Source organism: Calonectris borealis, chromosome Z (genome assembly GCF_964195595.1).
Source record: "Calonectris borealis chromosome Z, bCalBor7.hap1.2, whole genome shotgun sequence".
In the NCBI taxonomy this organism is placed as follows: domain Eukaryota; kingdom Metazoa; phylum Chordata; class Aves; order Procellariiformes; family Procellariidae; genus Calonectris; species Calonectris borealis.
The window spans coordinates 4,258,050-4,270,670 of record NC_134352.1 but is presented as its reverse complement, the minus strand read 5'-3'; the positions used below and the strand labels follow the sequence as shown (position 1 = coordinate 4,270,670).

The 12,621-nt window shown below is 40.4% G+C and overlaps 1 protein-coding gene across 13 annotated transcripts in view; it reads right to left on the bottom strand.

Moving 5' to 3' along the window:
• The window catches only part of MEF2C (myocyte enhancer factor 2C), a 128,094-nt gene that overhangs the window by 35,427 nt on the left and 80,046 nt on the right, over positions 1-12,621 (bottom strand). For 6 of the 13 annotated variants that reach the window (XM_075137771.1, XM_075137774.1, XM_075137764.1 and 3 more), the window contains exon 4: positions 534-677. In XM_075137771.1, the coding sequence (XP_074993872.1) occupies positions 534-677 (144 nt within the window). Of the gene's footprint in view, positions 1-334; positions 473-533; positions 678-12,621 lie in introns of all 13 variants that reach the window. The other 7 variants (XM_075137768.1, XM_075137762.1, XM_075137763.1 and 4 more) reach the window with 3 other exon arrangements.

Sequence of the window (12,621 nt, the reverse complement as noted above, 5' to 3'; positions counted from 1 at the left end):
CAAAGAAAGATTTCCATCGTTATTTTTTAGATATAATTTGGGCGAGTGATGTGGTAAAACAGTTCTGTAAATCAAGTGAATATAATGTATATCTGTATATTTCACTTCCTTCTGTAGGTTTCACCTATAGTAGGCTTTGTCTGTGTGTCAGAGGTAGAAACTTGGAAGAAAAATATGTCGTGTGAAATTTTCTGACCACAGTGTTTAATTATATATTGGGCTATTAAAGCCGTTTCCAGCTGAAATGTTTTCCTTAAGAAGCCAGAACTGAAAGGGTTATGGTTTGTTACTGCAGCAGTTATCAGCAGACAGCCATCTAACCTTTGGTACTTACAGGTATTTTATGGCTCTTGATCATATTATCAAATTCTTCATTAATTTTTTTGTATTTTTCTTCAGTGCGTGGGGTGAGAGCGTAAGAGGAGTCAGGATCGGGGCTTTCACAACCTTTGTTTTCTTTCTTGTTCAATGCCTGCCAGGTTCAGAGAAATATCAAAAAGTAAAAAAAATGAAAAGGAGCTCAGAGTACTTACACATAATCTTTGCCTGCTGATCATTAGATCAATATCTTCATTAATTTTTCTGTACTTGTCCTCAGACTCAGGGCTGTGACCTACTGAATCGTCTGCATCGGGGTCTGGACTGTCACAGCCATTAAGTCCTTTCTTTCTCAACGTCTGAAATACATAATTTGGAAAGTTCAATCCTTGACACGGGCTGCAAGAAAGACTCAGCAGTGTTACAGTAACGCAAACTGCCCAGCAGTGGAAGGTTTTACATTATGCTTTAGGGAAAGAAAGTGACTAGAGATCCACCACGCTGATGCTATAGGTCTCCAGTTACGGGTGGAAAGAGAGGACCATACAGACCTCTCTCTTCTGAAACTGGCATCAGTCAATAAAGAATGAAACTGGCAATCTGGCAAAGCGCCTGTGCTAGTACCCCCCTCCCACCATCTCCGATAGCATTAAGGCATTAAGATACCCACCCAGAATGCAATTTATTTTAACATATTTATCCATTTGAAATGAATAAGCATTAAAAGCAAAGGACGCATACTGTTTACAGTGGAATACCGTGGTGTTTTCCTTTTCTCTAAAGAAAGATACAGGAGGAAGAAATGAAAAAAAAACTGCAACAAATTTAGGAATTCGTGTTCTTCACAGAAGAAGAAGGAGGAGTATCTAATTTGAATTCTGCCTTTGAATTGGATGTAAGGGATGGTGTTAGCAATGCCCTGCCATTCCTAAGTGTATGCTTTTGATAGGACAAGGGGGAGGACAGAGTTGCTAATGCGGCTGTGAAATACCGATTAAGAGCTTCTAGACATGGTGTTTACTTTTTATGACTCCAGTTACAGTGCTACAAATGCACAGTGCTGAAGCTTAATGTACAGGAAAAAGCACTGCTAAAACAGATGCTTAGTGAAAAGTCAAACCAGATGAATTTCAGGTTCAACAGCCCAAATCAACCTTCACAACCATGATCACCATCACCAAGATAAATGACAGAGATCAAAAAGCGCAAAACCAGAATGAAATCAGTAGTTAGCAATTCAGAATGGTTGCCTGGCCTCAGATAGGTTTTAACTGATATACCTCAACAGATCACCAAAGAACAGTTATTGGCTTCATTAAGGTAAAAGAATATGAGAAGCAAGTCTTTGTGGACCCCCCAACCACAAGCAATAGTACACAAAGTCAGTATTTGTAAGATTTATCAAATTTAGCTTTAAGAATTTCTCAGTTAAGAACTCTTCAAAGAGTCCATTTGGCTATTACTACTTTATTAGACAGCTTGCAGTTAATTCTGAGTTGAAACCTGGCTAAGCAATCTCAGTTACAACATATAGATCACATAGCACTCTTGTGTTAATAAGTGGCTATGCTTGTGCTGTGTATTAGTGTGGGATGCTCTAACTGGTTTCTTTTTGCCTTCTCAGAATGGCTGCGTCTCATCTGAGCTTTTTGTTCCTTTTGGAAATGTACATTTCCTATTATTTTCTTTATGGCAATGCCCAGTTTACTACCGTTAAAGCCCTCAAGTATTATGATGTCATACCTTGTTTCTGTACTATTGTATTTATTTACTAAAAATTAGACTTCATTTTCTGCATTTTACCTGAGACTTAAGAACAGAGCCCTCTTATTCCTGCAAACGCTATAGAGCTGTTCTCCTTGTGGAGACATACCCCCTGAAACCTCACATTTTCATCAAGTCAGCTAAGCGATGGTGATCTGCCCTAAGAAATCTGGGCCTTCCAAATTCATGTTATGGACCTCTGAAACAGATTTAGGCAACTGTGGAAGGCTGGCTCGATGTAGATTTTTCTTTTCAAACGTCGTATCTATACAGACTTCACATCTAATCCCATGAGCTACTACTGACACACAGACAAAATTATAAATCCATTGGAATCAAACCGTAAGACGCTAAAACAACCTGAATGATTCTCTACACTTCTCCACTCCCTTTCATGTCTCTTTTATCTTTTAAATATTAACTAGCAGAACAGACATAGGCATGTATGATTTCTACTGCTACTAGTTGAAACAAGCCAATTATAGAGGGCTTTTGCAATCAGCTATTGTTTGATAGATTTAATAGATACAATGTGATATATTAAAAATGAAATTTCTCATTTACATCTGAATAACTAATCTTAACTAACATTCTTCTCTTCGTATAAGTACAAGACAGTTGTCCTCTGAATACATAAAATACTCTGTTTTCAAGATCCATTGGATCAAGCTGTCCAGACATGAAACCCAGATCAGCACCCTTGGGACCTTTTCTTGAACTCATCTGAGTCACTGATGGAGTCCTGCTGATTCACATGGAGTCTCTGAGAAACGACGCTGATGTGAGCTGGATTGGATGGCATCCTCAACTCCAAGCTTTGATATGACAGTCTATCTCCTCTATTTACAAATGTCAATGACCTCTTTTTTTCCCAAAGGTCAACACAGCTGCAACTGAATGGGCATAGGTAAGGGAAGGGAGCTGCACCTTGACCCTACCAGACAACCCAGGTGAAGAGCAATACGAAAAGACAAGAGCGGGAATGTTTTGCAGCCTCTTTGAATCTTTTCCTCTCCCATCATTCCCAAATCCTTGTCTGCTGCATTCACAAGACTGTGTCTGGGTGAAAGAAGGCACACCTTGTCCTCAGCACACTCACAATGCCCTAAAGCTCTGCGACTGTCTACTTAGCATGTGTGTGAAACAGCCACTTCTGTGGTTTGTAGAGGTTCAGGAATGCACTGCCATCTTTCAGATGTTTAGAGGATGAAAGGCAATGTAACCCAATGAATGTCTTGCAGCAATCTCCAAAAAGAGACCAGATTCCCTCCCAACATAGTAACGTTTTTATTTTCATACATATTTATTTTTATTTTCATATCCTTAGAAAGCAGGTTGTTGCCACACCAGGCAGAGAAGAAGCAATCTCTGTTTTCACCAAAAAAACGAAAGACCAAATTTAGTAAAATCATGTTGGTATTCTACCCAAAATTAACTTTAGCCCTAAAGAGTAGAGGCAAATCTTTCCCTTGCAAAACCCATCAATCTAGAGTGTTTGGCTGGTACCTTGGCTGACATGGCTAATCAAGCTCACTAATGCAGTGTACTTATTCCCTGCTCCCCCCACCCTCAAAAAGAAAAAAAAAAAAAGAACATGCTTCAGTGAGTTGTGGTAAGGTTAGGCAAGAGAAATTTCCACAAGGGTGCCACAGTCAGAGGCACAGCTCCTAGCTTTGTGAGTGCTGGAAGTAATGCCTCGTTCCCTATGAATTGCATTTTGGAGTAAAGTGCAATATCCAAGGCAGCTTTCCTGTGGCTGGGTCTCTCGGGGCTTCTCTTGCCCCCTACCCATCTTTCTGCGGATTCTTTGTTGCTTCTGTGTGTAAGGACTCACGCTGTAACACTGCCTTCAGCTGGGAGTCTTTCTGGGAGTAATTTCTGGTTCTCTTTTTCTGCACAAGAACATATAATTTTCATGAAACTTGTTGGAATTTCATTGTCTGTGAGACCCCTCCCTTTGCGCCAGATTTGCTTGGCACCGAATAAAAAATGAAGACGTTATAAGGGAAAAGACAGAAGAACAGACTGATAGACTGCACAGGCACATGAACACGCACACCCACATACACAGTCCTCTGGAGAGGAGAGCAGGCTGAAAGTGACATACTTATCCTCCGCGCTAAGGTACTGAGTGGTATTCAGGACAAATATAATGATCCTGAACACCTTAGCATTATCTCTGGCTTCTCAACATGCAGGCTACAGTTTTGCCTGTTCTATTGCCTTGTTTGTTACTCTACTCTTCTCCGCATCACTACCACATAATACCTCTCATAAAGGTCCTCTATTGTTGTGCTTCAACACGACACAACACAAGCTGGTACAGCACAACTGAAAGTGGCACTGACCAGTATCTAACTGATCCATCCTTATTCACAAGCTCTGTGGACTCCGTGCCAATTTTTCCTCTTCTCCTCTGCCCTGCGTCACCTCTTGAAAGCAGAGGCTGAGTCTGGACATCAGAGAAGTTGGGAGTCATTAAGAAGACCAACTGGGTTTCAGCAGGCTAGAATCTTTGACCCAGTCTTGCAGTGATTTAGAAACCATTTTTCTTGCCATGTTAAGCTGTCATAGCCTTTTGCAAACCCTGGAAAATAGCCAGACCTATCGCATCCTCCTGGAGATTAGCTAGTTTCCAAAGATTTAATGACTATTCAGGGAATTTTTAAGAGGATAAAATTACACAATTGTATAGTGCATTGCATTCTAGAGAACCCCAAGCCAGATTTCAGTTATTTTTAAAGAAAATAAGCCATTTTTGAACTACGGAAGCTCTACTTCTTCCAAGCAATTAAGCAAGTAATTATATTGGACTCCAATAACCTAAAATCAGCCAAAGCATTTGAAAAACAAAATGGTTAAAGGAAAACAACCTTTGGCTGAAATCTCATCTGCCAGCAATTTAGCTTAAATCCCGCTCTATAAATCTCGGAGGAGAAGTGCTGACTTACGACATACGGGCTGCTGTAAAATGAAGTATAAACAACTATTTACTTTCATTTCATGCAAAATTTATCATCACTACAAAAGCACAAAAGAAAATACGGCACTACCAGCCAGGTCTGATTTTATCAAGGCAATGGAAATCATCGCAATTTGAAGGCTTTTGAGGAGGAAAAGCCTTTCACTTTCCTAATCCAATCTCTGTTTCTGCAGTATTATCCTCTCCTTTTAGCATTTCTTTAACAGGAATAGCGGAGACGGTTAGAACTTCAATCTTTTTTCATCCTTTTCTTTAGTTTGCTCGTCTTTGTAGAGGGGTATCTCCTTTCTTCTTAATAGGTTCATTTGCTGTGGAACTGCTCCCCACAGCACTCCAGGGCTTGAGAAGCCACAGATATTTGGACTTGGAAATGCTCACAGTATAGCTGCCAAATTAAAAAGACCAGGTCGGTTGATAAGGTCCCCAAAAGATTCAGACCAGCCCACTCTGTCTGTTCCATTTTGATATCCTCTGCAACATCCTCAGACCTAACCATTGCAAGGTTAATCACTATCTTCATTTGTGTAATGAAAAGTGCGATCTCATTGGCTCTTCGTCTGTAATCAAAATTTACAGTGTGGAAAAATTCAGAATTACAGGTCTACTTCTACAAAGTCCCATATCTGTTACGTTGTCTAGAAGCCACCACAATGATCGCTAACTGATAACCCCACTAGCGACATGACAATCCACCGAGTTGTAATTTGGTAAATTATATTCCACTGTCAGAAGACAAAAACCACAAGTGCCCTCCATTTTCCACTATCACTTTCTTTCCTGTATCTGGATGGGATAAAACTTTTAGCCACAAATGAAAAATGGTTTGGTCTCTCTTTTGCTCACTGGAGCCACATATCTACGTGGCAAGGCAGACAATAGCCAATTACAAAGGAATGACATGTTATTGTGTTCAACTGCGTTATTATTTATAGCCATTCCAAAGAACCCAGCCAAATTTATGGAGGTCCCCCAAAAAAGCAGAAAATATTTAAATCATGGGCCCGATTCATTTAAGCATCAGTTTGCTCTCTGTGCAACAGAAACATTAAAGTTAGAAAGTGTTGAGTGAAGACAACCTTTACTCTCTTCTCGCACAGTTATATAATGATGAAATTTTATGATGAAATTGCATGATACAATGTATGGTGCAATCAAGTAATGAAAGGTTCTAGTGAAATGAAAAACACAAAGAGGAAGAGATAGGTTGCTATGGGAACCGTCCATCTGAATTCCCTGACTTCTGTGTAACTAAAATCTCAAATTTTATGTTCCATTAATGTAGAGTTCTTAGATTTTTACATTTAATAATGAACATAAACTAGTATGCTGGTACTAATGTACTTTAATTGCATGTTTAGGAGAATCAGATAAAACATTATTATACTTACTGTTATCTAACAAGCTCCAGACAAAAAAAAAAATGTATACCAGTAACACAGAAAAATGGAACATTTCTTACCTCTTTTGTATAAATCATAAAATGCTTTTGTGGTTTATACTCTTTTTTGAAATAAGCTACAGGGCTTATATAATAGCTGAACTTCTATAACCACATGTTAACCTTTTTGTTACTATTTTATTTTCACCGAAGTTTCAAAGAAAAAAAAAATTTCCATTGTCTGGTCCTGAACGTATGTCTTCTTCAAATGAACGCACGCAAGTCTGCTTTTCACAACAATACACTAAACCCTCTGCTTGGATTTGCCTCTCATTTTTGCATGCCAAGTGATTATTCTCTCCTCCTTCAAGTACCTTCTCTAATCACACCTCTTGTGAAACCAAACAATGCCGACACCCTTTGCCAGTAACATCTGCTTCTCTTTGCTTACGAATGATTGACCAGCGCGTTATGAACGTTTATACGTGTATGCTGCAAGCTCATCAGGACACGAGGTTTCTACCTGCTTACGGAGTTCGGTCTCTTCTCTTCCACTCATGCGCTTGACATGTGCATTGTAGGCATACCTACAATGCTTTGTAATAAAACCAAATTAATTGTGTTTTTTTGAAAGGGCACTGGGACAGTGGGGTTTTTGCTTCTTTGTTCCCCATAGCTGTGCTACGTAGTTTGGGCAGGGAGCTTTGCAAGGCAGTGCACCGGGTGCAGCCCCTGAGCCAGGGCGACAGGGCAGAGCCCTCCGGAGGTGCAGTCTGTTCGCTCCGACCTTGCAGTCTGCAGCAGACCCGTCAGCCTCACCACGTCTCCTGCTGCCTCTCTGCAGCGCGTCTCCTGCATCCATACGAGAGAGCACACCTTGCCGTCTGGCTGCTGTGCCTGGGTTACCCCTCTGGAGAGATGGTGAGACTGGAGGTGGCAGAGGTTTGCTCTCTAAAAGAAACCAAGCACAATCCCTTTCTTTAATGTCCAATTTGCCCACTTGCCAGTGCTTTCCTATTTAGTATTGACTTAAATTACACAGGGCAACTTTGGCTTTATAAGTATAAATAGAAGAAGGGTATGTCAGATTCAGAGATCTCATAGCAGCTAATCTAAACCATGTATCTTTCTGGATTTTCTCAGAAAGAAACAAAAGCAAATCACATGAAGACTCCAGCATTAAAGCTTTGTATTAAAATTTCTATTAACACACGTGACTAAGCTTTCACCCTCCGAAGTTCACAATTATTTCATGGGAGATGCAAAAGACTTCTGTCCATCACTGCACTTGTAAACTGTTTTTATAAAAAGAATTTAGATCCCGAGGTTCTAAGTAAAGATATTTCCTCATCCTTCAGGCTCTTCCCATCCGTCGTCGCGGCGCAGAAGGTCTGAAAACCCCACAAATCCCCCCGGGCAGCTGACGTAGGATTCCTACGCCAACCCTCAATGGAGGGGATCGCGTTTCCCCGGCCTTGACAGAGGAGACGGGCGGCAGCACCCGCCGAGCCCAGCCGCCCGGGAATCCACGGGGGGAGCGGAGCATCAAGTGACCGCCGGTGCTGGCCGGCGCGATGCGGCCGCATCCCGGCGGGGAGCGGGTCCCCGGCCCGGCCGCAGCAATGCCACGCATCCCCGCCATCCGCAGCTGTCAGCGCCGGCACCTGCTGCCCCATGGCCATAGATGGCTGTCCCCGGGGCCGCGGCGCTGATTGGGGACGCTCCGCTCCCAGCCCCGCCGGCCGACCGGTTTGGCTTGGGGTTTTTTTTTTGGTTTTTCTTCACCCGTGCTGCTGTCACACTTCTCTGCTCTCATGTGGTCATACAGGAACGCAGCATTTGCGCTTTACAGATATATATACATAAATACATGTGTATATATATCTATACGTATATTTATATATATGCATACACACCCTCTGCTAGATCACTTCTCAGCACCTTTTTGTTCAAATCTAGTGGGATTTTTTAGAAGTCTTCACGCATAAGCATGACCAGCCCCCGTTTGCTATGATGCAGTACAATACCGGCTTAATATTGCTGGTGTGTTGGATTAGCAGAGGTAAAAAAAGGGATGAGCTTTTCTAGACAAGATTGGCATTTCCTAAATAATGAATTCACGTGCAAGATATTAATCGGAGGTGTTAAGATTAGTGACATAAATGCAATGCTGACCTAGTTGTGATTACAGCTTCTGATAAAATCACCTCTACAGATAGGTGAGATTTTAAAAAAAAAAAAATCAGCCTTGGACAAACAAAATTCCTTTTAAACTTTAGTCAAAATTTACTCTACTATCAAATGCACCCTTTACACCCAAAGACTGTGTTAAAATGAAACTTCTGTGCAGCTGTTTTTTAAACCTGTACTTTGAAAAGACAGTCAAATTCTGTTCTGTTGTGTTAAAAAAACCTGACAACTTTCCAGAGATTGGCTGTCAGTGCTTCATGCAAAAAATTAGCAGATTATTTACTTAGATCAGAGGTATTCTCAGAATATTTGTGTTTTAGCGATGGAATAGTTATCACGGCTCTTTGAGCACCCCAGTTGATTATAACCCCTTTGAACTGAGGGTTCAAAGGCCTGTCACAGGCACTGGTTTTGAGTAATGGAAATACAGAAGATGTAGGTAAGGACAGAAAATTTCAGCTTGCTCACCTGTTCGTCCCACCAGTCTTTATGCATGCTGCCCTGTGCATAAATATGTGCTTTCTCCTGCAGAATGAAGGCTAGCGCCGCAGCCTGGTGGCAAATACCTCCTTTTCCACCCTCTGTCTTGGAAGGTGGATTTACAGAAAATAGACTTCCGCTATTTCTCAAGGCTCAGTATTTGTGGAACAACTCCATGAGACAAAACTTCTATATTCTGGCTACTTCCACTAGTTCACTGGCAGGAGCACCACCAGCCTGCAAGGAGATCCAGTCTGCCGAAGGGGCGCAAAGATGGCCTAAAGCCAGAATAGATGCATCTCTGACTCGCCTCTTGCCCCTTGGCCACAGCATAATATCAGTCCATTATACCCTTTACTGATTTTTCAAAACCGTTAAAGTGTATGAAGTATTTAAATGGCCAGGTTTTCTCTAAGCTTTATTGAGCATATTTAATACAGAAGAAGATATTGGTGAGACATAGTGTATTTGATTTGTACTAGGTTTTGCTGCCAGACACAGAAAGTACATGAATGGAAAAATAAACTTTATAGTAGTTCAGCAGAATCATCTCAGCTTCTTTAGGGAATATGAGGCCACTTAAAAATAAACACTGTAATCATCAACAGGTTGTTACTTCCCTCCTTTTTATGCTCGTCTATCTATAATCCTTCTCCACTGACTCCAGCCCTTCCAGATGGAGCACTGCCCTCAACATTTTCATTTGTGTCTAATTTAGTCAGACATATACACAAATACAAGGCTGAAGTCAGATCTCATTTACACTAGTGTAAATCTGTAGCTGGATTTGGAACAGCTGTAAAGACACCAGTTGAGTTATTCTAGATGTACAGTGGTGTTACCAAGTCTGTTACATCAGTGTTACTATCTCTTGAAACATACAGTATTTGAAATATGTAGGGCTTAATATAAATGACTGCAGAAACAGTTAACTATTTCAAAGGCAGCTGGTGTTTTTCCATGATATAAATGGGAACCTTTAATACTAAATACCATATTCAAAATACTTGAGAAATCTGACATACAGAGTAACACATACATTTTACAGAATCCTTTGTCACAAAAACTTATTACAGAAGGAATGGCAGCTGATAGGAATTACACTTTGCATATATTTTGAGCATTATCTATGTTCTACAAGATCCCAAAGAGATTCTGAAATTATATGTTCAAGGACTGCTTCACACATCATTAAAATGCAGCCATCTTGGGGCGAATATATTGTCAACTTGTGTAGCCACGCTAGCCAACGAAGTTTTCAGGAGCAGAAATGATATGTACCTCAGGCAAATAAAATTGTAACATATGATACACGTTACTTGGGATGGAATTTTTCCTAGACCATGGGGCCAACACCTTCGCCCTTAACCATGGGGCCAGGGAATCTTTGATGACCACAACATTTTGCTTTTCCGTTTCATCTGAAACGGAGCACCTCCAGCAGCACTGAACTGGTGCAGAACTGACTCAGCAGTGAAAATGCCACCCACTGAGACAAGAACACCACTTCCTTCAGCACCTGGGTTTTCTTTGGAGGTCTCCCATAAAAATCTTGAATGTATCAATGTTCTGAACAGATTTTTTTTTCCCCTCAGAATTTGAACGTTTATTTTACAGCAGATCAAATTACAGAGTATTACAAAAAACAGTACCAATATGACAATGAGCAAATGTTGCTGAATAGTAGTTCCTTTTAAAGGAAAAAGAACATTCCCTTTTATTTTTACAGTACCATAATTGTTTTACCCATTGGTAAAAATGCCCAAATCAATATATTTTTCAAAAATGGTGAATTATAATAGAGGTTAGATCTCTGAAACTCTAGCCTCCTGTTTCACTGCAGGAAGGAGGCCTTAAATAACATAAAGCAATAACCATCAACTCACTGTTCTGCTGATAGTGTCAGGTTTTCACCAAGGAGAAAGAGAAGGAAGTCTCTCCACTAAGTTTAGAGTGAGCAAGCACTATTTGAGAAGAAAAATTGGCCCATGATTTTAACTATGAAAACAGATGACTCAAACGATGCAGACTTTCATACTTGATTTAAGATGGCTTTGTTTTCTTCTGTTACACCAACAATTTATATAAGTTCTGTTATTTACCAGAAACATTTGTGCAAATTGTATCTATCTTTAAACAGCTGCTAAAATCTCTAGACTATGATATGCATTTGTCTGCTTACCAAAGTGTCATCTGCTAGAAACAAAGAACTGGGTTTTGTTTTCCCATAGAAAATCCTACAGGAGTGGTAAGATTCAGACAGAAACTTTGCAAGTTGAAACTTGCAGATAACTAAACTAAACACTAGCCAAAAAAGGAGTGAGAGAGTACAGTCAGGAGTTGTACGGAGGATCTGGATGAAACTCCAGAACTGCATGATTATCCTAGAAAGCTGGTCCTTTAAGCAACTCTGTTCTCCTGAAGTGTGACTTCTTCAAAAGTCATGCTGCTCCTGTCATCACTCTGCTTTCCCCTTGAGAGGAGTAAGCACTTCTCTCAAAAGGAAAGAATCAGATGATAATCATAATTAGCAAAAAGTGGTTAGATTTTGAAAATATTTTGGAGAATTTAGGAAGCTTTCCAGGCAAGGGAATTCTAAATTTCCATTACTGCAAATTGTGCCATCATGCAGGCAAAAGATTAGCCCTTCACATAAGATTATCCAAGGATCAAGCTGCTACTGTATACCCCAAGAAGCTGCAGCTCAGCTCCCATTTCTGTTACTGACTTCCTTCACGGGCTTTGTTAATTCACTTTTCTATAGCTCTTCCTCTATAAAAAGTTGAATGATAGTAATTACCAGTGTAATTGGGGTGCTATAAGAAGAAAAAACCCAAGCAAACTGTAATGTACTTAGTAGGGAGTCTAAATTTAATATAGACAGACAGACCCTCACGTACACCTGCAAAAAACTGGCTTACATGCTGCCCTCTGTATCTAAGTTAAATTAACAACATAATGGACCATTTCAGTGCTCTGTTTGGGAAGGAAGAAAACTTGAGAAAGAGAGCAGCTTCCAGTTCTTATCACTGCTTGAGAAAGCAGAAGTGGCAGAAGCGGACTCAAGATCTAGTCAGAAAAGTTGGACCAGAACTGAGGATGGAGTTCACAGAGATACTAGAAAATTCAAGGCTGAGAATGCAAAATAGAAAAGAAAAAAAAAAAAATCTTCATTCAGAAACTAAGCGTCTTTTTATGAAAATTTCAGCTTCCTCCAGAAGCAGCTAAAACATACTTTAAATGTTAGGGTTTTTCATTGTAAAACTGGATTTCTTTTTTTGGACAAAATTACAGTTTTGTAAAGAAGAATTGCTATATTGGCCTGCCAAAGCCCTACTGTCTGAAATCTTCAAACCTTTAATCATATGGTATTCCCACACAGAGAATTCTGTGGGCTACAAAAGATGTTTCTGCTTGGGTCCCCTAATTCTGCAGGAGAGCTGGACAAACGGAGCAAGATTTCAGCCTATTTCATTTCTTCCAAGACTTGGTAGAGGGGGGAATGAAG